General features: G+C 42.7%; 1 protein-coding gene across 12 annotated transcripts in view; it reads left to right on the forward strand.

The window, feature by feature from the left end:
• SGCD (sarcoglycan delta) overlaps positions 1-25037 on the forward strand; it is a 316371-nt gene that overhangs the window by 245601 nt on the left and 45733 nt on the right. For all 12 annotated transcript variants that reach the window (XM_021552248.3, XM_021552246.3, XM_077786667.2 and 9 more), the window contains 2 exons: positions 13213-13300; positions 15527-15646. In XM_021552248.3, the coding sequence (XP_021407923.1) occupies positions 13213-13300; positions 15527-15646 (208 nt within the window). The remainder of the gene's footprint in view (positions 1-13212; positions 13301-15526; positions 15647-25037) is intronic.

A 25037-nucleotide genomic window follows, 5' to 3' on the forward strand; every position in this document is an offset into this window, starting at 1 on the left:
TTCATGCAATATGAGCAGTGTAATCAACACCTACTAGAGCCAATCAGCTGTGCCCAGTGGGCTACCTACCTCAGCTTTTGTCTGTATTTACATTTTGGGTACACCTCTGAGCTAACCCTGGGAACCAGGGTTTGTGGGTCCTTGCCCTGACATCAGTGGAGGGTTTGTGTCCAGAAAATGTGATATGATCATTGCAGAAGTGTCTGACCCCATAAGGTGCATAAGCACTTTATACTCAGTGTTTTTCACCTTCTTGTGAGGGAGTTTGGAGTTGATGTGGACAAGTTAACAGATGTGGGGCTGAACACGAAGGAGACAGAGAATTTCCCAAATAATCTCTCAATGCATTTTGCTTTTTCCCTTTGACAAGTAAAATTTCTCGCTTGAGCTGCTTGTGTGAGGGGAGAGAAACTGCTCAGATCATGAGTTTGTTTTGCTGCTCCAATCCAATTCCCACCTCCTCTTCATTCTAAACATTTGCAGCTAGCTGGACCCTGTGGCAGCAAAAATGAGTGATGGGCATCCCAGCTCAAAGTGAGCTCTGTGGGCTCTCAGCTTTTGTATTGAATTTTTGCCACAATCCCAGAAATGGCTTCTGTTTCAGCTGTGAAAAGGAGGACAGTGGGGCACAGAGAACAGGAGCGACTCTGGGGACTGCATTTCTCTCTCTGAAGTGCAAAGGCTTTGAGTTTAAGGATTTGCCATGTCTAGACATTGCTGCTGACAATCAGGATCCTGGCTGCTTTGTAGAGGCTGAAGTACAAAAACAACTTCTTAGTACTAAAAATGAAAAAGAAATAAAACTTGATGCAGTATGGTAGAGGGAAGATAGAGAAAAATAGAAAATAGAAACACTGGAAGACAAATAGGAAGATCCAATTATAAAGAAAAATGATGTTTTCCTAATTTTCCAAGAAGACTGAAGAGCAGAGCTTTGTATCTTCTTACCACAGGACAGCAAACACTTCTGCAACTCTTCTGCTGATCAAAACTATTTGGGCAGCAAAGTTATGTATTTTGTAAGGCAGGAGTTGACAAGACAAGCTGTGCTGTCATTAGGAAGTGCAGGAACACAGAACTGCTTTTACAGACAGCTCAGTTCTTTGATCCATGGCAGGAAAGCAAAGTCAGATTTTCCAAGTTGCTATACCTGGTATACTCCTGTACCAGTTTCTATGCCTCTTTGATTGTTTTATTTCTAAATACAATGTATTTGGAGAAGGAAGAACACAGGTGAAAACAAGAATTACTTTAAATTTGCTCCTTTTCTTTTAGGACAAATTTGTTGAGGGTCTGGAGAAAACTAACTTGCTGCTCTTGAAAGGAAAAAGTACCATTTCTTTGTCTTTTAAGATCTTCATGGTTGGAACATGTTTCCTATAAAAGCACATGCAGTAAAAAGTTGTTCTTTTTGGGGGGTGGTGAAAGAAAGCAGTTTCCATGGTGCCCATGATTTTGTTGTTTCTTTTTTTCTTGATTTACTCTAGGTTTTCAGTGTAAAATGTTACATCTCCATTGATTTCCTTCTGATGTGCTGTGATTCGGAGTCCTGTGGGATTTTAGGCCTGCTTCCAGCCTGCCTTAACATTTTCTGAGGCAGGTTGTATGAAATACTGGCAGGAATCTGCTCTGCGTTTTCCCTCTGAAACAGAATAACCTATGGAACAAAAAGAAAACTTAAACTGCTTCAGCTCCCAGTATTTCTTCCTTGTTCATCTATCAAGCACAACCCTTGTTTTACCATCCTTACATAAAAGTGCAGGAGATCCCTCACTTTGAAGCCCTAATTTTTTCTGTCTGAGCACGAGTAGAGCTAAAGCCTCCTTGGGTTTTGCCTTTGCACCTCTGAGGTTCCCCAGGGAGTATCCAGTGCTGCTGCATCCCACTTCCCCCAGGAATATCCCTTCTAAGGGAAGAGGCACATCTTCCTTTGGAGAGCTCTTCTTTATGGTCTACAAGGGAAGGATTTTTTTAAAGTTTATTTCAAATGCAGCAGGGATCTGTACATCACAGTTCATTTTGAGGAAATGGCAAGATTTTCACTGTGTTAGTCGGTGCAGGTTACTTAGTTGGATTCTTGATTAGTAGTCTAAAACTAGGCTCTTAAAATTGCTTTTATGATCCAGGCTTTTTATTTTCTCTTTCTTTCCAGCTGCAGCTTGATATTCTCCTTCTAGTTCCTTCTTCTCCTTGAGCAAAGCAATATGTGATTCCGGTGCTTCTCTCTTGATTTAGACAAGGGGCTGGTTTCTGATGGGGCATCCAGTGAAGAAAACTGGTGAACATCTGAGTCCTGATTCTCTGCTAAGAAACCAGCAGCAGCTGCAAAAGCTGTGGCACCAGGAATGGGTGGTTACTGATTTGGGGAGAAGCTTTGCTGTTCACTGAATCATCCGTGCTGCTCTTCACAGAGCCTGGGAATTCTTTTTGATGTGCCAGTGCAAACTGAGCCTTCTTGGATGTGATCTGACAGCACTGCAGCCCAGGGCTGCACAGCTGAAGAGTCAGATGTGTTTTTTCCACAGAAAAGCTTCGTAAGACATCAATATTTAAAAACAGAAAAACAAATAAACTAAAGACAGTGGGTTGATTGAGGGGAAAAGAGAAGTCACTTGTCAGACAGATCAGGCATTACTCTCCAGAAAGAATTTCAGGATTTCAGTTTTTCAGGCAAAAGCCTTTGTCTTTCTTTTGATTAGGTTGATGGGTAAAAGTGTGAACAATTCATTATTTTTCTTAAAATCCTGGTTTTTCTAGGCGTATTTTGCAGGTTAGGAGTGGGGACATCTTTTCATGACCTTAGAGCAGCTGGTATGTGCCTTTGGGCAGAATCACTGTTGTGTCCTACAAGCAGGTGAAGCCCCCCAGTGAATGGCCAAATAATCCTTAATCCAGACAGACACTAATTGCTGTAAGAGGTCAGGATACCTGCTCTGCTGAGGCTGGTTTAGGGTCTTGGTGTCCATGGTTAGAAGGCAGTGAGATGTTTCCTCTCCTGCTTTCCATGGCTGGGTGTTCAGAGCCCGTATCCTGCAGTTTTTTGCAGAGCCCTCACTTTTTAAATGAAGTAAAGGCCACAGGGCAGTGGCATGCACGTTGTCACAGCTGCTGGCTTGAGAAGCACCTTTGATTACATGTCTGCTGGTGCTTCAAGCCATCATATTTTATCTGTATTCTGCTACCTTCTGGACCCCAGCTCCTCCTGCAAACTGACTTTTGCTCTTTGTTTTCTGAAGATGCCAACTGTTATTTATAAATTATGAACCTTGATGTTGGTACAAAGTTGGGGGAGCAGGAGGCTTTTTGTTTCTCTCTAGAACATTATCTATTATGCAACACTCCGGGAGGTGTAGCTTAGGTGAAGCAGAAGAAACAGGAACACACAGGCAGGACCCTTCCTGTGCCCTTTGCAGGTAGGAGCCACTGGTTGAGTGCCTTCACTGATCAGTTCTGTTCCTCCAAAGTTTGGGAAGGACTTCAGGAATCAAAACAGAAAAATACCTTTTCAAAACAGGAGACAACAGCCAGGCTGAGCCACCCTGCTGATTGCCCAAAGATTAATTGGGGCCCTTGGCTCTGATATTCCTCCCTGGGCTCTGTTTTCCCTTCACACATCCCGTTCTCTTTGGCTGCTTTTGCCATTCCTCACCATTTCCCCAAACAACTTTCGTGTCTTCTTCCAGGCATGGAAAAAGCATCTGCTGCTTTTTCTGCCAGCCTGACATCTCTTGAAATACCACTCCCCAGCTCCCCAGTGGAGCTGGTTAGGGATGTGTTTTTGCTCACAGGCCCTGTACCACAGCAATACCCTCTGCTCTCTCCTCCCTTCATCTCCAAGCAGATACTCAGGAGTGTTTCTTGATTGGCAGCCACAAGATCCATCCAAATCCCAACACAAACATCCTCCTCCTGCAGCTGTGTTGCTGATCACACCTGTGCTGCTGTGCTCTCTCTGTGGCTACGTGTGTGCAGTGTGGCAATGTCCAGCATGATTTAGGGTCTTCCCTCCAGATCAGCCCAATTCCACATCCCACGCTTTACTGCACCTGTCATTTTACCTGTTCAAGTGCCCTCTCACCTCAGCTCTTGGACTGTCAGCCTCTCCAAAGCAGTGGAGGTTTGCAGTTCTTCCTCTCCGAGACAGTTCCTGTCTGGCATTAACTCACACTTGAACTGTTCCAGCTCTGCAGCTCAGAGCTTGGCCCCTCTGTTTATCCTTGGAGGAAGACTCTGGTTGTGCAGACCTACAGAGCATCCTTCTTACAGGCAGCTATTGATCATTTCAGCAGAGGAAACAAAGTGGCTGGACTTGAGCAATTCAAAACCAGTTTGTGCTGATGTTTCTGTGACCCCATGACCCTGTATCATAACTGCAGCAGATAAATCACTTTGGTATCAGAAGAACAGTCATAGGTCCAGCCTTCCTTTCCTGCCCTTCCCCTACAGCGTTAACTGAGCATATTTCTACAATAAATATTCCCACAACAAGGCCTAAATATGGTTTTCATCAATCACTTTATAGCTGCTTCCAACCTGTCACACCAGAGTAGGCGTTTACAGCAGCTCAGGAAAAAAAAATACAGAAAAACCGCAAATAAAAGAATTTAAATAGAAAAGCTGAATTTTCTACCAGGAATGGTCAGATAATCTTTCTTTGTGTCTTGTGCAGTGGCAAGTGGACAGTCTCCAATGAATAAATAATTTGAGATCCAGGAAATTATTATTACTCCCATGAAGCAGTTGAAAAGGAGAGTTCGCTGTGCCCTTCAAACATATTTCCTGAAGCACAATCCAGCATTTACCTATGGAGCACAGCAAACATGAAAAATGGGGCTCATAAAGAAGAGCATTTTAATTGTGACAGGAGCCCAAAAACTGAAACAGTTTTATTGCAGGAACACGACTGGACTGCACCTTTGTCATTTCACAGGCCAGATGCATGGGAGAGAACTCCAGTGGGTAATCACAGACGTGAGGATGGCTGCCTGCATCTTACCTCCCAGCCCTCACCATGCTGTAATACAGTTGCTTTTGCAGTGTAATTGCTTTCTCTGCAGGGCTTCTTCCTATTGATTCTGCTTGTGTGGATTTAAATGACTTGCAGGTTGTAACTAGGCTCAGGTTGGTCTGCACCTCCACTGCTCTGTGCTAGGCAGCTCACGTGGCAGTTCTGAGAGACTTCAAAGCTGTCTAGATAGCATCACTCCCTGGCCTGCACGTATATATTTGATTGGAAGAGAGGGGCTGGATCAGATAAGTTCAGAACATCAATAAATACATGTATTTTGTTTGGTGACACTTGTTCAATTTGAGTCTTTCTCCCAGGAAGCAGCTTGTGTTGTGTCATTTTTTTCGGCACGCTGTGTAAACGCTCTGCATCTGCAACTGTCGAGGCTGGTGCCATCCCCTAGCAGCACCATCTGCTCGCTCACAGAGTGCTTTTTGCACAGAGAAAAAATGTGAGGTGTTACTCATAATTAGGCAAATCACATGCTGTGATCTGTGATTGATTTGGTTCCTGTTGCTGGTTACCTCGCATATGTCTGTGTGTCCATAAGTATTGTCTACACACCAGCATATGGATGCAGATGAATCACAAATCCTTTTTCCCCAATCCAGACAGATGGAAATGTTTTCCCTTCTTCTTATTAGCAGCAGCTGAATTTCAGTCACACCAGGGGCCTCTGCTAGGAGCTTTCCTGTGTTTCGTGCTGCACACGCACCCGTAAGTTGGCATGGCCATTTATAATCTCATACAAGAACTAAGCCATCCATGACATGCAGCAAAGGAAAGCTGTAATTTCAAAGCAGTCTTCAGAGGTATCCACGTTATTAGCCTTCCTGGAGAAAAATATCTGGATATATAACTTGGCATTATGCAGTGCAGTAACAGAATGCCTGAAAGGACGTGTGAGCATTGCAGAGCCCCAGTGTCTCTGCTGAATCTGACTTCTGGGAAATGCTGCTGTGCTTTTCTTAGTAGTAACAGTCTGTGCTCTTAAACATGTCTTCACATCACTGACTAAGATCTTAATTTTTTCTGGTTGTGGTATGGTCCAAGTAATGCTGGTGATAAGGGAAAGTAACTCAGAAATTAGTAGTTCTGTATAATTTTGATATTGTCTTCTAATGTCTTTTATAGATAGTGAAGTATGATTTACTGGCAGTTTTAAAAGATGTTTAAGGCAGGCAGTAGGGACACCAGAAAGGCCATAAAAATGAAAACACATGAACAGAGGTCTGCACGCTTGACTGGAGTAAAAGTTACAAGCAGTGGAGTAGCTGTAGAGTTGGATGATTTAGAATATTTTTAAGCTCAGCAGAGCTCCCTTCTTTTCTCTCCCTCTCTCCTGTGCCTACCTGCAGTGTGTTTCCTTCAGCAGGAGATCTGTCACCACTGGGCTCTGATCATAACCAGGACAGCCCAAGGCAGAAAGTTGGATATAACTTAGCACAAATCCACAGTCCTGCTGCTCCACCACCTCCTCGCAGACCAGGACCAGAGTGGAGCGAGCTGCCACTGAGCAGCAGCTGCAGCCTGGCCTTCCTACAGAGGAATTCAAGTAAATTGAAATGTTTAGAGAATACTTGGTTGATTTTACACTGGAAGGGCTGAGCAATGTGCTGAGAGCCCAGGTCTGCTGTGGACCTGTTTTAGAGCATTGGTGTGGCTTGAGCCTGGCTTTGTTTGTGCAAGGGAGAGCTGTTCCCCAGGGATGCCAAGTTAATCATCAGCACAGGTTTGATTGACTCTGATGTCTCTCCTTTGGCTGAACTCTCAATGCAGTGAAGAGCTTGAAGCATTTTCAGAGTTACTTGGTTGTTTCACAAGTTGTGCTGCTCTCTTCATTCCAGTCCTCTGCCTTACCAGAGGACTCCTGGAGCTGAGCTTGCTTCAATGCTTTTTTCCAAAGCCAGTAATGATCCCTTCAGTCCTACCTACAGAGAAAGTTTTGTGAATGTGCAGCAGCCTTCAGATGTTTGTGAAGCAGATCAGATGCTACAGATTTCCCACCCCTGTGGATACTGAATAAAACTCAAACATGCACAGTGGCATTTTATTTTCATATGTATGTCTGTTGGTTTCATCATGTCACCTGTGGTTTTCCTTATATTATAACTCAATGAAGTAAAAAAGAAAGAAGAACAGCAATGAAGTCAAGGCAGATGTAATGCCTTGGAAATTTTTCAGTGTTGATTTTTAATATCAGCAGACATGCTGTAATTTAATTTTCAGAAGAGTCTCAGCTGCAAAGTAGCTGATTAGGCATCTTGAAGAAGCAGCCAATCTCTCAAAACACTCTGTTCATGAGATTATTACAGGTATTCTTCTAAAGAGAGAAACCCCTAGATTGCCAGAAATAAATCACTTTGAAGGATACAAACCCCTTCGGGTAGCCTTCCAGAAGCAGAACCCAGTCATTTAAATCTCACATCACAGACCTGCCTTCCTTGCACTTCAAAAAGAAGAGTCGAAAATAATTGCTTTAATGGAGCAGAAAGAAATTTATCTTTTGTTTCTATTGTTATTAAAATGAACTTCAAGAAGTGCCATGAAAGAGAGGGGTTTGTGGCATTGGACATAAAACTTAGACCTGCACTATCTGTTCTATTAAAATATGTCACATTGGGTGGGACCACAGTATTTTCTGAGCTTCATGGTACTGTAAAACATATCATGCTGTGAAGGTGACTGAACTTTGTTTGCATAGAAAACATAACTTGATTTTTTTGTTTGTTTGTTTAAGCATTTGAGCACTTGATAAAAAGTCAGAAGTTGTAACACAGCACACTAAGCTCATGATGCTTCACTTTTGTTTTTTGAGTGCCCAGGGCAGGTCAGGGCCATGTCAGCTCTGTCACTGAGCCAGCTTACACCACCTGGGCACATTCCACTTGTGATAAAGTTTGCTTCCAGAAGAAGAAGATGCAAACTACATTTTGTTACATCTCCACTGAACCTACTGCCTGCTTCCTAAAAAACACCATCTTCAGACACACATCTAGCACATACTGGGGTATTTTAAAGCGTTTGTTTTAATCTGTTTGTTACCAAATCTGTTCACAGTTTGCTTTCATTCTGCAGTGAAAAGCTTACACTGTCAAATCAGAAGTTTTACTAAGAAAGGGATTTAGTAACATGAACATTATGTTCAGCTGTTTGAAGGACAAAATCAAGATGAAAAGAGACTCAGTGATTAAACAAGAAAAAGTATGTTTAAATCATATTAAGGGCTATTTTCAATCTATCACCTAAGGATTTAGCTACATGCCTTAAATTTTTGTGCCAGGAAGCTTCTGGGGAAAATCCTATTGTTGCAGTGGGGATCTAGACCAGAAAAAGGAGGAAGAGCTTTTGACATAGAAACAGTAATGGTTAGCTTGCAAGTTAACCATGAAGTGTGGATTTTCTGCCAGTGTAGCTGAAGGCCAGGCTGCTGTTCCAAGCAGGATCTTAGGGATGGGGTTCATTAGATACTCCCCAGCTTTTTTTCTTCACAGCCAAAGGTAGATGCTGTCCAGTGCTTCCAGTTGGCTCTTCAGGAGGTGCAGGGTGTCTGTACAATGCTCTGTGAGCTTTGCTGGGGCTCGTGGTGCTGCCAGTTGCCTGATCCCTGCAGCCCCTCTCATCAGTGCTGAAGGGTTTTACTAATCTCCTCCTAAATCTCTGTTTTAGGGGAGCAGCTCTGAACTTTACCAGACACTCTCCAGAGGAGTTTCTGTTCCTAAGGCAGGAGTGGGGGAAAGAAGTGCAAGCTTGGGGACAGGTCCTGGGTTTTTTTTGCCTGTACTCACAGCGTGTTCTGGAGACATTTGTGGTTCAGAAACTCCAAACCTCAGTGAGGTGTTCCTTTGAAAGAGGAGCAAGTGGTATGGGAATGTGCAGAACTGTGTCATGAAGACTCATGTAAGCATGTCTGTGTCAACTGACCAAAAGTGACAGAGTAAGGGTCACAGCTTTCCTGGCAGGTCAGGGGATGTGTCTGACACCTGCACCAGTGAGCTGCACACTCTTGGTGTCCTCAACACTGCCCTGGGCCTGGCCACACAAATTGAAACTACAGAGGTGGGATGCCTTTGTGGCTTTCCATTAGAGCTTTGCCATTCCTAATGAAGACCATTTCAGGTGCCCTAAATTTGTTGCTCTGTCTCTCAGTTATTGGGTGATGAATTCTTGCTGCATCAAACCAGAAAAAAACAAGGTGCAGCTCTGAATTGTCCTTACCAGTGGAAAATGCAGTGCAGGAAAGTGTCACTGCTGTTATTGCTGTTACCACATTTAGCTGATGATTGGATTTGAAGAAAGGAATATATTTATTACCCACACAAAACTTCCCCTTGGAACAGCACCCAGGGGTGCAGGCAGGTGAGTGCTGCTTGTGGCTGCAGGACAGCTTTTGCTGGCTGCTTGCCTTACAGAAAAACAAGTTTTGTCCTCTGACAGTCCAGCTGAGCATAGAGCAGTCAGTGTTTGCTTCCTGTAATGTCAGTGAGAGGTGGGGTTGAGCAGGAAAATGCTACTCTGAGTGACTTCTCCATAGATTGCTCCTTGCCAGCTGATATTAATGCTTTAAGATTTTATTTTTACCATTAGTTTTTCAAGCCTGCAGGAAATTCACAGTTTCCATTATTTTCACAGGCTTCACTTGGCACTTACTGTGTGAAGTCTGGATCCATAGGATCAGATCAAAGCTATTCCTTTTGACCATCCAAACTACAAACACACTGACTGTGAGGCATTATTTTTAAATTGCCTGTGAAAATTTAAAAGGATTTCCAAATACTTTTAATAATTCCCTGGAACAGTCTAAGGACATCTGTTAAAGTACTGAATTTCCCTGAAGTTGGGAGCACTAGTTGGGATTGCTTCAGCTGCAAATTAAGCTTGTCAGTCAAAGGGCTTTTTCTGTTTCAGTCTCTGATCTGGGAGTTTTTAGCATCTCTTCCAAAGGAAGCCAAAGAAAGACAGTTAGTGATCTGTTCTGGCTTGTTTTGCCATGTGTTTAACCTAGCAAACAGTAAGTTGATACCTTTTGTGAAGTTTTCTATATTTTACTGGATACCTCTGCTTGGTGAGGAACCAAGCTATGCAGTTTTGACATATTTTTGCACTTTTCATATCCTTTCTTCTGCAGCATGTGTCCAATGTTTTAATCTATTGAGTGGCAAATGCTATCGTGTGTCTGCAAACATTTGAATTATTTTAAAGTGCTGGCTCTGCTAATGAGGAGCTGGAGTAAGAGGCAGAATGATGTATTTACTCTCCAGCATTTCCTGCAGAGATGAATAGTGGGTTCATGGTGAGCTGAAAGGACATGACCAGCCCAAAGAGTCTTTAAAAGTTGTGCTTCCTTATTGCATGCTGGTATTCCAACTCCAGCTCCATGAAGTGCTCTGACAGTTTATGAAAATATTGCTTCTCTACATAACTTATTTTATTGTGGTGCTGATGCCATGCTGATCTAGATTTCCACCTGCTCATATGCATCAGAATACTTCATTTTGTGTCATGGTAACATGAAAGTGTAAGAGAAGGGGAAGGCTTTGTCTTTTCAGTTGTAAATCCTAACTGGCTTTTAAAGCTTTCATTATTTTGTTCTGTGTGATTGAGAGAAGCTGGCATCATCACCAAGCTTGCAACGGAGGAAACATTTTTTTTTTAATGTTCAGTGTTTAAAAGATGTCAGTGTTATTTCCTTTGTAAACAGAAGATGATAGATGGAAAATCTGCCGAATTTTCAGCAAAAGGGAGTAATTTCTTCAGTTCTTTCTCATTTCTTAATGGAAAAAGAATTATGGAAATGAGAGCAGGCATTGCATTAAGTGCTTCCAATGTTCTTTCCCTGCAGACCAATAAAAACATAACTCCTCCATTAGGAAAATTTAGTTTTTTGAAGGCTGTGTGAATTTGAGTTCTGAATGAGTGAATGAGATTACTATGCTGGGGTAAACTTTTCCAGGACTGATTATGTATTTTAAGCCTTTTCTAGATGGATACCAGCTCTTTCCTTGTCTTGTAGGTCTTCAGAGCAACTCTTTGTGTGACTTTTTACATTGGCTTATCTTGTAGTTCCTCTGTAGTGCAATCTCATATTACAAAGAGCAGCAACAGAGTTTTCAAAGTCATGGGAATTGAACTATTTTTCTTGCCTGAATGTGAACTGGCTTTTTCAAAACATTCCAGCTGCTTGAAAACTCCATAAGAAAAATTCAAACAGTAAAAGTAAAAAAAAAACCACTTTCCTGTGCTTCCTATGGTGTGTTTATAGTAGTTACAGCTCACCCATAACTATACATTATGCAGATTGTAGCTGTCTACCTTTAAAAATACCCTTTATGTGCAAGTGGGAAATGGCTATGCAGCAGTAAACTGCTGTTCCTGGGTGTGTTCAAATCAGGTCCCCAAGCAGGGGGGGGATCAAAGTGAAGCCATCTTTTCTTTCTCAGCTGTTAACCATAAAATAGTAATAAATAATCAGCATTAATTTCTAGAAGTTCTAGAAGATAACAAAAATTAGAGGAGAATCATTACAAGTCGTTACCACTGATCCTTACTTATAAATTATTAATCATAATTCAGTTTTATATACAATAATACTTAAGGTGTCAGACACATTGCAGAAGTATAGAAGGATAGTTTGTCCTCATTTAGTGTAGGAGGGGACAGAGGAACCAAGAGCTTCTGAAACGTGTCCAAAATCTGGAAATGATTAAGTGGAATTTTTTTTAATTATTATTTAGTTGTAAATAGTCTGGATGTAGCCAAAATGTTCTAGTTATAATTGATCAAATAAACCCCATTTTCCTCTTTATTGCTGAAGAGCTGATCCCATGGGAACATGTTGCAAAAACAGTGAAGGCAACAAATATAATTATGTGACTATTTGGTTACATGTGAGGCTGCTTTTATTTTAGTTTTTTGAGGTTTGTTTTCTGAAAACACTGCTGGGAATTGTTTGTCCATCACTAAAGTGTTCCCTGAAGGCCCAGTCCACCACAGGACACCCAGGAATAATTTTTGTGTTCCTATTATATTTTATATGCAGACAACTTAGTTCTTCTGCCATGATCCAGAAAAAAATGGCATCTGTGAAAATATCGTGTTCATTACAAATTCAGGAGGCAAGGAGAACATGCCTGACCCACACAATTCTCTGTCACCATCCTGATTATACATTCCTGATGGAAAAATTTTTGAATGCTGGAAAAAGCCATTGGACATAAAACTTTGCACCTTCTTGCTAGTTTTTTGCTGCTTTATCTCCTCTGCCTATCATGTGTCTCTGCCAGTGGATGAATTTGATCAGCTGTGTGCTTTAGGCATTAGGAAGAGATGCTGGCAGTGAATCTCCACCCCTCACATTGGATTTTTGGCTGATTTAATTTGGGGTCACCCCGTGCTGGTGCTGTGGGTGGCTAATAGCCCCTGAGAAACCAGCTGTGCAGGCTGGGGCTGCCTGTGGAAAACACGAGTTCCCTGGTGCTGGGCTGTGTTTGCACACAGGACAGGCAGATGGTTGGAGCTGTGGGTTTCCTTTGGCTTCACTCTGCAGGAGAAATACCTGAGATGGATGTTGCCAGGTCGCTGTGTGGCTCCCGTGTGCTACCAGCTGCTCTGGCTCTTCTCTCAGAGGTGTGTTTAAAGCATAAAAATGAGAAATTGGTAGAACTCTCTGTGGTCAGGTGGGATGTGGGGAAGAGTTCGTGTCTTGTGTTCTGCAGACCCGGTGGGATGGGTCACAGGCTGGCATCCCAGCCCATGGTGTGGTGAGGAAATGTGCCAGATGGTTCACATGTGCTTTGAGATTTAAGGCACTCTCCACATGTTAATCACGTTTTCTTCTCCCCAGCCCTTGGGCATGGCTTGCTCATGTGTTAGGCACACACAGCGATCAGAAGCTGTAATTTTGCAGATTTGCCTCTGAAATACACTGCTGCAGTCAACCACCCTCCCAAAACACTTTTGGGAAGCTTAGGTCAGGTGCTGTATCACCTGCACATTTTAAAACAACGGGTTGGTTGTTAGAGGCAATCATCCCTAAGCAAGGCGCTGCCTGGGCCTGCCAGAGCCGTGGTGTCCATGGTGGGCAGGAGGAGCTGCTGCAGGGCAGGTGCAGCCCAGCCATGCCCCCAGCCTGGGCTCAGTGCTGGGCACAGCTCAGGGTCCCAGCTAGGCTCCATCCCCAGCTCACACCCGTGGTCTCGTTCCAGGGCAACCCTCTGTACTTCCAGTCCGCCAGGAACGTCACCGTGAACATCCTCAACGAGAAGACAAAAGTCCTCACTCGCCTTGTTACAGGTAAGGAGGGGGAAAAGCTGCTTGGAGGGGTTAAGGAGGGATGAAAGTGGGTGTTTGGGGATGCTGGGCTGGATTCAGACAGCACACGGCAGGGAGCCTGGGTGTCCTGTGGAGTAGGAATGAAAACTTCACTCTGCTTTGCAGAAAGAAAGCCATTGACAGGAAAGCCATGCTGGAGAGGCTGGGGCTGTCTGATAATGAAGCACACCATCATTTTCATCTGAAAGCCAGTCCAGAGCTAGAAATGTTGGCTGTATGACATCAGGGTCAGGGAGAACATATGCCAGGCTGACATTTCTGTTGTAACAAGCACAGGTTTTTCCCAAGACTTTTATAACTTGCCTGAAATCTTGAGAACTCTGGAGTCCAGCTGTAGCAACTGTTTGCAATTTAAAGTCCTTCTGCTGATGAAGAACTCTCTTTGCACCCAAACAAGAGTGTGTTGGGTGGGGAAATGGGTGTTTTGTAAATCTCCAGTGCACAGTAACCTTTGAATGAATACATGAGTAATTTGGGTTGAAAGAGCCTAATGCATTATATAAGGAATATAGCACTGTATATATGGCATATCATTTATATTTGATATGGAACAGATATATTTACTGAGATTTATACATGGACCGTGAGAAGTATTGGTGTGTGGCAAGGGCTGTAATCCATAAACATGTTTTTAAGGTGAGACTGGGCTGCTTGGTTTGCTTATATAACATCTTGGCCTTTAGTCACAGTATTAAATTATTAAATATGCAGCTTCAGTGAGCAATTATTTAGGCAGCTTGTGTGAAACTTGCCTGGAGGAAGGAAATAAATTCAACCCCAGGCTCCCTGATTCTCACATTCAGAATGAAGGTCTTCAGTTTGTTGGTTCTGTGTGTATTTTCAAGAGGGTGTTTGGTTCACTTAAGCACCTCTGTGTCACGAGAGTTTGGGACTGAGTGATACCTCCCAGTGGGATGCTTTGGTTATTGAGCTTTTTATGCATTCAGCACCAGCTTTGGTTTCACAGTGGAGCAAAGATGTGGTCCCATGTAGTGCATGCTGCAAGGATGAGTGGGGAGGTGGTTGATAAGCAAGGCACAAACCAGATTTAAAATACTGCATTTTCTCAGGGGGGCTGCACGAGATTTTAAATATTTCCAGGGATCTCAGCATGGCCTCACTTGTCTGAAGTGCAAACCATATGCATGATTCTGTGTGTCCAGGTGCCAGCACAGGTGACCCATGCAGGGAAATGCTGGGTAGGGATGGAGTTTTTAAGAAAATACTGGCTTTCAGATGTTCTCTTGTCTTTTGATAAATGAGACTGGTCTTGAAGATGGCCAGAATTAATCAAAGTCCAAGCACCTACCTCATGCAGGTTGATATTCCAGGAGGGCTGTGGCTCAGATGGAGTTGGCTGGGTTGTTCAGTGGTGATTTGTCCAAAGTCTGGCCCAGGTCAGTAACCCAGGGCAGCCTCTTTGTAACCCTTGGCAGCCTTTGAGCCACAAACCTGCACAGAATTGCTGTTCAGGTGGCTGATGTTTATCAGACCCCACAAGAAAACGCATTGCCAGAGGCTTTCCAGCACTGTAGGGCACAGCAGCCTGCAGGAAAAGCAGCAGAATTGAAATAAGATCTTCAAAGGAAAGTTTTACTTGTCTAAAAACTTTCTCCATGTGAAAGAATGCCATTTTTCTTGGCCTGCACATGATTGAAGGGGTCTAAACCAAAATATTTGCTCCTGTGCTGGTGGTTGTCTTTTTTTTTTTTTTTTTTTTTTTTTTAATTGGGCTGCACATGACACTGATAGAATTTTAATCTAGATATGTTTAAAAGCTAGAAAAACAGGAATCCTTAACACAGTAGCATCAGTCCAAGCAAAATGGGCCCAGGAACTCTTGATGCCTCTTACACCTACACCAATATTCTCAAAGCATGGCTGGGTATGTTCATTGCTGTTTCACATGTGGGTCTGTCATTTTGTTAAAATATCCCAGCTGTCCCAAAATCAGTGGTGATTTTATGGCACACATAAACATTAAAAAAAGCATAAGCAGAAATAGTTGAACAGTTGTTACTTGGGTAGAAAACTGCCCTTTCCTAATAAGTTCTAAAAAGCCTCTCTGTTTGGTATCTCTGACACAATTTGTTGAGCTATTATTACCCAGCAAATGAGTTTATTTAATGTATGAAGCTACTGTGATTTTCTTACACTTTTCTCTAAAGTAAAGCTGCTTCTCCTTAGGTCCCCAAGCAGTGGAAGCACACAGCCAAAAATTTGAGGTGAAAACCCTCTCTGGAAAATTGCTGTTTTCTGCAGATGACAATGAAGTGGTGGTTGGAGCAGAGAGATTGAGAGTTCTAGGTAAGAGATTGTTTATTAAGTCACAGCTTTAATATGTATCTTTTCAAATATGAGTATAGTTTTGCCTGACTTTCCTTCCTACTTGCTGAAAGCTTCTTTTGGAGAGAAAACCTTTATGACTGAATCTTTTCCAAGCAGATAAAGGCCAGGAGTTTCTATGTGAAGGCTTTCTTAACTTGCACAATTTGTTCTTTCCCCTCAGAAGAAAACTCCCCTGGAAATGATTTGTCTGGCTGAGTGAAGTAGCTTTAAAGCCAGTTTTGGAACTGAACAGCTTTTATTTCCTGGATCTGGGGTGGAGGACAGTGAGGGGTTGGTGCCCATGTCTGCAGTCACTGTGCAAAGGGAAACCTCAGGGTTCCTGTTTTTGGTGCCAACACTGTCACAGCCCCTCCTTCATTCTGAAACAAACACCAGGAGGATTTGCCTCCCCAGCTGTGCTGCCAGCCAGGCTTTACATTGCTATTTCCTAATGAGAACTGGGGATACGCTCTGGGTTTGGGATGTAGGGGTTCTTTCTTATTTCTTTGGATTTTTTTTTTTTTTTTGTCATTAATTGGAGAAACAAAACAGTTGTGGCAGTTGGGAATTTTGAAACTTACTTGATAGTTATATAAAATAAACTGTCTGGAACTTGAATTTCTGTGTGCCCCAGTTCAATCCAAGCTCTTTGGTTAGTCTGGGATTTGGTCAGGAATGTTTTCACCCAGGACCAGAGTGGGTAGCTCAGGTTGTTCACAGTCACACAGCAGTGCTGCTCGTCTTTGAGGAGGCACCAATATCTGTTTTTTTTCCATTCCAAACTATCTCTCTTCCTTATCTCTCTTGTGAAAACAGATCAATAAGGAGCTTGGAATTATATATAGATCTAGATAGTATTTTTATTATAATTCCTAGCTATTTAATAGTATATTATGTATAATATAAATGGGACTTGGTATCCAGCCTTTAACATCTTTTGCTGCCCGATGTCCTGCTGCTCTGGATGGTTCTTGTTTGTGGACAGGGTGGGTGTAGCTCTCTGCAAATCACTGTTGTTACACACTGGACTAGTTCAGCTATAAAAAGTTAGGTGGGCTTCACAGGATAAGTGTTGAACTTCACAAAATTAAGAATCTCTTTGTTAATTTAGAACTTTAAAGAGGCCCATTCAAAATTCTTGTGGTGTTCCAGAGCTGGAGACATTTCTAACAGTCCATGTTCTCCAACAAAGCTCCCATCACACTGCACCTTTCAGAGCTAATTCATGCAGGGTAGATGAAGTCTGGAAGCAACAGTTTTTAAGTGCTTTCTTGGAGACCTTAAAATAAGAGAGATTTACTTTGTTGATTTAAAAAAAGATACAGAACCTTCTCCTTACAAGCTGCAAGTACTCCTTTTCAGATTACATACTTAGAAAAAATTGCTTTTCAATTCCTTTGTGCTTTCAAGAAACCAGGAATTAATTTTGATAGCTATTTTGAGTTTTTGCCTTGTTTTAGTCTCCAGAATAAACATCAAAAATCTGCTGATCACTGTAGTGCACTTTGATTTATACCTGTAACTGTGTTTCTCGAGGTTTGACTTTTGCAGATCTATCAGAAAAGAAAAAACAGAATTATACTGCTGGTGATGTTACATAGGAAGTATTCCAATGACCTTGAGCTGAAATGCATTCTGAGTTCATTCTTGGCTTTGTTTTTCTCCAGCTTTGCTTCCCCAATCTAATTTTATCTCCAAAAGTGTTTGCCGTGGCTGTTTGCCATGCTGGGAAGTGTTACACCATATGTTCGTGTTTCTTGGAGTGTTTTTGTCTGCTCTGAAGGCCAGTCCGAGTTGCAGCACACAGACAAATTCCTTTGATCATTCTTCTGGTGTTTGGGCTCTCAGGTGCTGCTGGAATGTGTCTGCTGACACCCATCTAGGCCATGTAAATAATTTCTACTTGTTCTTGTTATTACTGAACACACACTTCTTGTAAAGGCAAGAGTGTGTCAACAGCCTGGCATGAAAGTCATCCCACAGAGGTCAGAGCAGCAACTTTGAATATTGCCAGAGACAAGAACTCTTTTCTTTGTAGGGACTCCAAAGTGTTTTTTTGGAAGTTTGTGCTACAAACCAATGCTGAATCCTTGTCCTGAGAAAAAAGGTGCTGTCCTGTTTTGAAATGAACCCTGGTCTGGGTATCTAGAGGGTTTTTCAACATTAGCAAGGGATAAAAAAGGGGAAGAATACACAGAATTATAGATTAAAAACAAATGCAAGTAGGACATATGATGCATTTGATGGTGCTTCAAAAAGCTGTGCAGTATGGGCAGTGCAGATTACCATATGAAAGTATGGTAAAAACCTTCTTTTTATTTGATTAGTATTTTGGGGAGTTACTTCTGATTTATGAGCATTAAAGGACACAGAAAGACAGAGCTGGCCACCTCTGCTTTTCATGTATGACGTAATTTAGAGTACTTCAGTGATTTTATTTGATAGAGTGAATCCAGTCAAACCTGTCATCATAGGAGAGATGGGAGGATGACAGGAACTTCTGTCTGAGGGGAAGGGCAGCTCTGAGCCCTCTGGCCATGGTGAGCCCTGGTAACACTGACACAACCTTGTGCAGACACAGAAAATCCCCTCTGCCTTGCTCAGGCTGGGAGCTCAGCACTGCCTGGGTCCAGATTACCCTGAGGGAGCTTTTGTGTGCCTGCAAGAAGCCCTGCAAAAACTGAGCCTTCCAACAATTCCACTCTTCCAAGCTCTTCTGCCAGTGCTCGTGTGCGGATGGGATGGGTTGGGATGGGATGGGATGGGATGGGATGGGATGGGATGGGATGGGATGGGAGCACATTCTCACCCTTAGCATCCCTTTCCTCCCCACATGGAATTGGAGCACCCCATGGTCTTTTGAAAGATCCCATAGCAAACCTCAGAGCTGCTCTCCTTCCTCAGAACCTCAGCTCTGTATTTGCAAGGCCCTTCCCTGCCCATGGTGCCCTGGAGGGGTGTGGGGTGATGTGCAGCCCTTCCCTGCCAGCCCTTGCCCTGGCCAGCAGAGCTCTGCCCAAACCCCTTGGACACAGAGCTCACGCCTGGCTGGACAACCCCGTGGGCTCCTGAGCACAGACCCTTGTAGGGGAGATAAATGAGCTGCTCCTAATTGAATTTCTATTTGCTGCCTCATCCTTACTCCCTCCCTCCAGAAATGAAACGTGTCCAGACCATCTGAAAAATGGGGTGTAAGAAACACTCTTTAGTTAAAAGAGTATTAAAAATAACTTTGATATATATTAATTACAATTTCATTTAATAGCTTATTGAACATTATAGCATTTATAAATAAAAGACAACCATAAAGCATTATTCTGACTGTTAATTAGCTCTATTTATTCTCCAGATTAGTTTTTAAATATGCCCTCTAGATGCCACTTGATACTAATTAACAGAGTTACATTATTATCTCTATAGAAAGGCATTTTTAATTAAATCTAAAGCAATTTAAATTAGCATGAGTTTTTACAGAAATTAAACTCTGGTCAGATGCTTAATTTAGCCTTATAAGACAACATCTGATGACATGCCAGAGTCAGTTCTCCCAAGGGCCTTGACATCTTTTTTATTTTAGATTATTTTTTGAAGTTTGTTTTCAGGGAAACTTGCCACTATACTATGGTGTTTAATATTTATGATGGATTTAACCAATTTTTTTTGAAGGCTAAATGTTTATGGGAATCCACATGCATTGCAGTGAGCTGAGATCATACCACAAAAGCCACACTTCTGCAGCTGACAGGAGTCTGGCAGTGGCTGGGTTTGAGTGTGGAGGGAGGTTTGTGTGGGAGGTGGGATTGCATGGGCTGGATGTTGTCCCCTTCCAAACCTACCAAGCTTTTTAACCACTGTTAAAATTACTGTTTTGCTTTCCAACAAGGATGGGATTAATCAAAACCCCACAGGGCCCCTTCTCTACAACAGAACAATAAAGGGATTGCTCCCACTCCCCAGAAAATCTCTCAGGCATTTGGGTTAGCTTGGCAGAAGCTTTTCTTCTAATGGAGCCTAATGATAAAAGATTTGGCTAAAGCCTTCTCCTATGGCAAACCCTAACTAAAAGAGCTGTATTTAGAGTGGGGTAGGGTGCCTTTCATCTCCCAGAATAAAGACTGCAGGAGCAGTGTGGCCCAGCCCTGCACCACGGCTGATGTAGAAGTACCTTTGATCTCACCAATCTTTCCCTGCTCTCCTGTCAAGTAATTAGCCAGTAGCTCCAATTCTACCTTGTAGATTCTTTTCCACTGTAGCCAACACCCTTTGGGCAGTGAACCATGTGGAGCATGTCAGTGCTGACCACAGGTTAGATTTTTAGGACTGTTAGTTTGGGAACATTTATTTTTTTGTTCAAGTTTCTCTCCAGCTGCCTGGGACTGCACCTGGAAAGAGGAATCAGCTGTTGAAAAGTTATTGCAAATTTATGAATATTTGCAGTAATTAAATCCAAGGCACATTTCCAGCATTTTATTTACGAGCTGTTTATTAAAGAGTTTAGAGGATTTAGTGGAGAAACACCAACAGTAAAAGCAGTGTAGTCCAGGAGTGCAGGTCTGTTTACAAGAGCGTGCAGTGACAGGAGGAAGAGGAATGGCTTTCAAGTGGAAGAGGTTAGATTTAGATTAGATATCATAAAATAACTAGATAGTGTGAGGGTGGTGAGGCACAGGAATGGGTTGGCCAGAGAAGCTGTGGATGCCCCATTCAGGAATGGAGCTCAGAGCAGCCTGGTCTAGTGGAAGATGTCCCTGCCTGTGGCAAGGGAGTTGGAGCAAAATGACCTTTAATGTCCATTCCAAGGGAAATCATTCTGTCATTCTGTGACTGTAGAGAGCTCTTTTAAATGACAGTGTTGGGGCTGTTGTTGGGGACCTGCTCTGCATTTATAGAACTCAAGGTGCTGTGGCTTGTTACATGTGGAAGGGATAAAAAAGCCTTTGCAATAATATCCTTCACTTTGGACAAGAGGAGAACAGGATTTAATGTGGATGTTACTGAAGTAGCACATCTGTGTAAGCTGCCCCAGCTGCCTCAAGCTTCACATCTACAAACATTTTCAGAGTTCCATGTATTAGCTTGATCTGGGAGGAGCCCTGCAGAGCTGTGGCTGCAGTGCCAGCCTGGTTAGAGGACTCTGCTCACATTTCCTCCATATTAAACTTTTAGGGACTTCTTGGCATGTCCTTTTCAGCTTTTGCTTGCTGCAGTAGTTACAGAAGAATAACTTTAATGACTGCAAGAGTAGTTTTTATTTCATTAAATGATCCACAGAGGTATTTGTCTGGTATCAGTCATTTCAGAGGGTGGGGTAAGCTGGAAATTTAAGTTTCCAGGAATTACCACTCATTTTTACAGCATGTACCCTTCTTCAGCAGCAATTATTTATGGATCAGAACATGCATGGTTGCCCTTTACAGCAGCTATTATGATTTCCAAATGGCATTTTGCTGATGTGTTTGTGGCAGAGGGAACAACTCTGGTAGCCAAGTGTTGAAATCAGGCCTGACCCAGAGAAGAAATGGAGCTTCTTGGTCTCACCACTGAGTCTGCTGCAGCTTTATGCCTGAGGGTAAATGCCAAGCTTCAATATTTGTAGTGTGGATTTTGGGCATTGCTCTGAAAAACATGTCCTTGCTACAGGTCTATAAGTAGCCCTCTAAAAGGAGCCATGGTGCTGCAATACTCATGAAACTGAGCCATTTTCCTACTCTCATCCTTTTCCTTCACAAAGGCAGCAGAGGGGAAGGTGCCTTTAACCCAAAGGAAAGGGAACTTCTCTGGGGTACCTCACTGGGGTGCCTTGCTGTGCCACCAGAGACAAACTGCACCATCAGCCTGGGGCCACAGCCCTTTCCCAGTTCACCCAGTTACAAATGAGCTCCAGCTTGCTTTGGCTGCTTCTGAGCTCCTCCTGTGCTCTCAGCCAGAGAAACGAGCCACAGCCAGCTGGGACGGGCATTTGACTTTTTGCTGGAGATGTATGGACTTCTCCAGGAAGCAGCTGCAATACTCAGAACTCCCTGCCCACAGGTAATTAGGCAGCAGCACTAATGCAGTCCTGGAGCAATTGCCAAGCTGTCGTGTAGTGGTTGGTCCTGCAGGAGAGGGATGGGGAATAAAACGAGGGGAGCAGGGAAATGTGCTGACAAATGAAGATAACAGGGTTTAGCACTGGCACTCACCAGGCTGGAAACTGCCTCCACTGTCTTTAGCTCTCCGTTGTGGCAGTGCAGTTCTGTCAGATTTCCTTGAGCTTGTTGCAGAGCTGTGATTATGGGAAAAAAATATGTTTAGCAAAATTAAGGAGTAGTGGAGGGCAAAAACATATGTTTACTCTCAGTGGTTAAAGCCACAAGAAAATTCTTTTTTCTTTTCTCTCAGCTAGGAATCATGCTGTTGCTGTATCCATGTAGAAGCAGGGGTCACAAAGTGATTTAACTTGTAATCAGCAGTGACAGAGAATTTAAAAGCTGTATAGAAAAGAAATCTGATTTAGTTGAATTGGGTAGGTTTAGGTTTTTTTTGGTTTTTCTTCCCCAGAGGTTGAGATGCAATTGTTGGATATTTTCTTTCAAATAAAGTATTTCTCCCATTCTGCGAGGGAATAAATTAAAATTACCAATTCTTGAATGAATACTTCTGATAGCTCCCATGGTTTAAGGGCAATAGGTGTGATGCTGTTTTCCATTCTTTTTAATGGCAAATCGAACTTCTCTTGCTCTCCTTTTTCAAAATCCACTCACCCAGATTGCAAACTTGTCTTTTTATTAGCAAGAACAGGCTGTGTTGGGAGAGAGAGAAACTGAGGAGTTTTCTTTGTGTTTGCTTTTACTTAAAGTACATTCCAGGCTGAAAGGATAGCATTTATGTAAAGTGTATAGGCTTCGAGTCCAGGCTGAAATGTGTGTTCAGATTGTGTTCCCTTAATCCTGTTTAAGGAAAGAGAGGAATCATCCACCATCAGATTAATATTGATTAAATGTCACAAGGATTATGAAAGAAACATACTGTACACTTACCAAACACTGAAATCAAGTTTAAAAGTGTGGCAGATTTATACTTTATTTCCTAAGTGTCCTCCCTAGCTGATCTGTTTGAATCTCACATAATATTTTCCATGATAAATTTCCACTGTGTATTCCCACTTCAGGTGCTCCCCTGAGTTCCTTTGCAACTTTGCACAAGAATGCTGAGAAGAGCTTCAAAGGAATTCAGTGATGACATTGCTATTGTTGAGCTGCAGGAAAAGTGTTGAAGGACCCCAAAACTAGTCAAGAAGAAAATATCTAGAGGTCAGCATAAGTTGTAGCAACCTTTCTTCCTATGTCTGTTCTGAGTTTGGGTGTGAGCCCGTCTGCTCTGTTCTGTTCTTCCCTTTATATCCTCAGATCAATGAGCTGTGGCAGGGAGGCTGTTGGAGATGCTGTGACTACATCACTAATGACCCACTTGCTCATCTCTGGGCTTGCAGCTCATCTCATTGTCTGCAAGTTTTCCAGTTTAAAATCCAGGCTCCATTGATTCCTTGGGACTCCGAATCAGAGAATTTTTTCTCCTCCACCCAGCAGGGCTGGAGTCACAAGGAGCTCCTGTCTGGCCTAACTCAGCCACAGCCCAGTGCCTAAGGCTTGGCTCACTCCCTGTGTGCATACAGTGCCAAGACCAAGAGCTAAAAATAATCTGTAATAAGAAATAGAATCTTTTTTTTTTTTTAACTATATTACATTTTTTATTATGAACACTTTGTTGATGCTGCACATGATCTCATTATTGCCCTTATTATTCAGGAATTTTTGATTGCCCTTAAAAGAGCAGCTCCCCAACACTTAGACAAAAAAGGAAGACAGACAGACCTTTGCAATGAGCTGTTTTTATAGGATCCTGGAAAGAAACGTGAATGAAGCTTCATGGCTTTTGTTCAGTGCACTGGCTTAACCTAACCAGGCTATTATTGGACCCTGAAATAGAGCTCTTATTGATTTCAGATTTAATGGGATTCAAGGGGAGCAACAGCAATTACTATGCTCACCCATTTAAAAACATAAATTAAGGATGAATAAGGCTTTTAAAGCTTGGTATTAGAAGAAGCAGTCACAAATAATTTTTACCTGCATTGTATTGGATTTACTTCCTGGGCATCTGTTTGCACACACTTTCTGAGACTGTCACATATTATCCTGATGAGACCTGCAGAGGAGAGAACCTCCTCAGATGGGTGTTTTCATGAACAAATTGCTGAATGTGTCCTGATCAATAATAGTGGGAATAAAAGTAGTTTATGGAGACCAACAGCACACTATCCTCTTGACTTCAGCTAGAAAAAATCACAGCAAATCCTTCTCCTTCCCCCCCACATTTGCACAGTCCTGCAGAGCACTAAAGAGAAGATACACTTAAGCAAACTTAATCACCAGGTTCATCACAGGCCTCTGAGACCCCACTTTCATTTGAAAACAGTAATATACAACACTAAAGGTGTGCTGCAGGTCTGTAATTATCACTAAAAAAATACAGAGTGGGAAAGAAATGAGTTGTCTGAAAAGAAAAAGGAAAGTGGGGAGTAGCTGACCAGTTGTATCTGCACCAGAGTGGAAACCTGATGTCTCCCTGCATTCTGCTCAGCCCCAAGAGCTGCTCAGCTGATTGCCACCTACCCCTGAGAGCAGGAGCATCAATTATTAGTCTAAAATAAATCTCTCATTGCATTGTATTTGGGCTCCTCTCTCTTCCAGCAGAGAGCAGGGGAAGCCCAGAGGAGGTTTTGTGCAGGGGGAGTGGGATGTGGTCAGTGCCTGGGCACAGTGGCTGGTCCCAGCTGGCCAGAGGGAGCAGGGATTGCCTTGGCACCAGGGAAGGTGCCAGGACAGTGTCATGCAGCTCAGGCACTTCTGCAGCACGCAGGGAAAGCAGGAGGCAGCTGAAAAGCTGAGCACAGATTCCTGAGTTCCTCTGGTTGGAGCTGTTGTTGGTTAAGATGCACCTTCCAGCTGAGATTTGCTGCTTTCCTGGGGCATTTCCATTTCCAAAGCCTAAAACTGGACTGCAAATGTTCTCTTGCCATGAGACTCTTGGTTTTTGTTCTTGAATGAAGTGAACACATAGAGAGATCTTTGACACCCCACACCTTATGCACTGCAAAGGAGGAAAAAAGCCAAAAAACCTAAAATACTCTCTGAGTGAATCTTTATGGTGATTCAAAATACTTCAGGTAGATCCTGTCATATGCTGTATAAGTTCCTGACTGATTGTATGGAATTAAGTTATTGGGCAGAGAACCAGCTAATGGAAACACATTGATGAAATCATTTTTGAGGGACATTAAATGGGACTTAAAATAAAGCTGAAATGGCTTTATGGATTTTTCAGTCAA

The sequence above is a fragment of the Lonchura striata genome, chromosome 13, assembly GCF_050655825.1.
Source record: "Lonchura striata isolate lonStrDom1 chromosome 13, ASM5065582v1, whole genome shotgun sequence".
In the NCBI taxonomy this organism is placed as follows: Eukaryota; Metazoa; Chordata; class Aves; order Passeriformes; family Estrildidae; genus Lonchura; species Lonchura striata.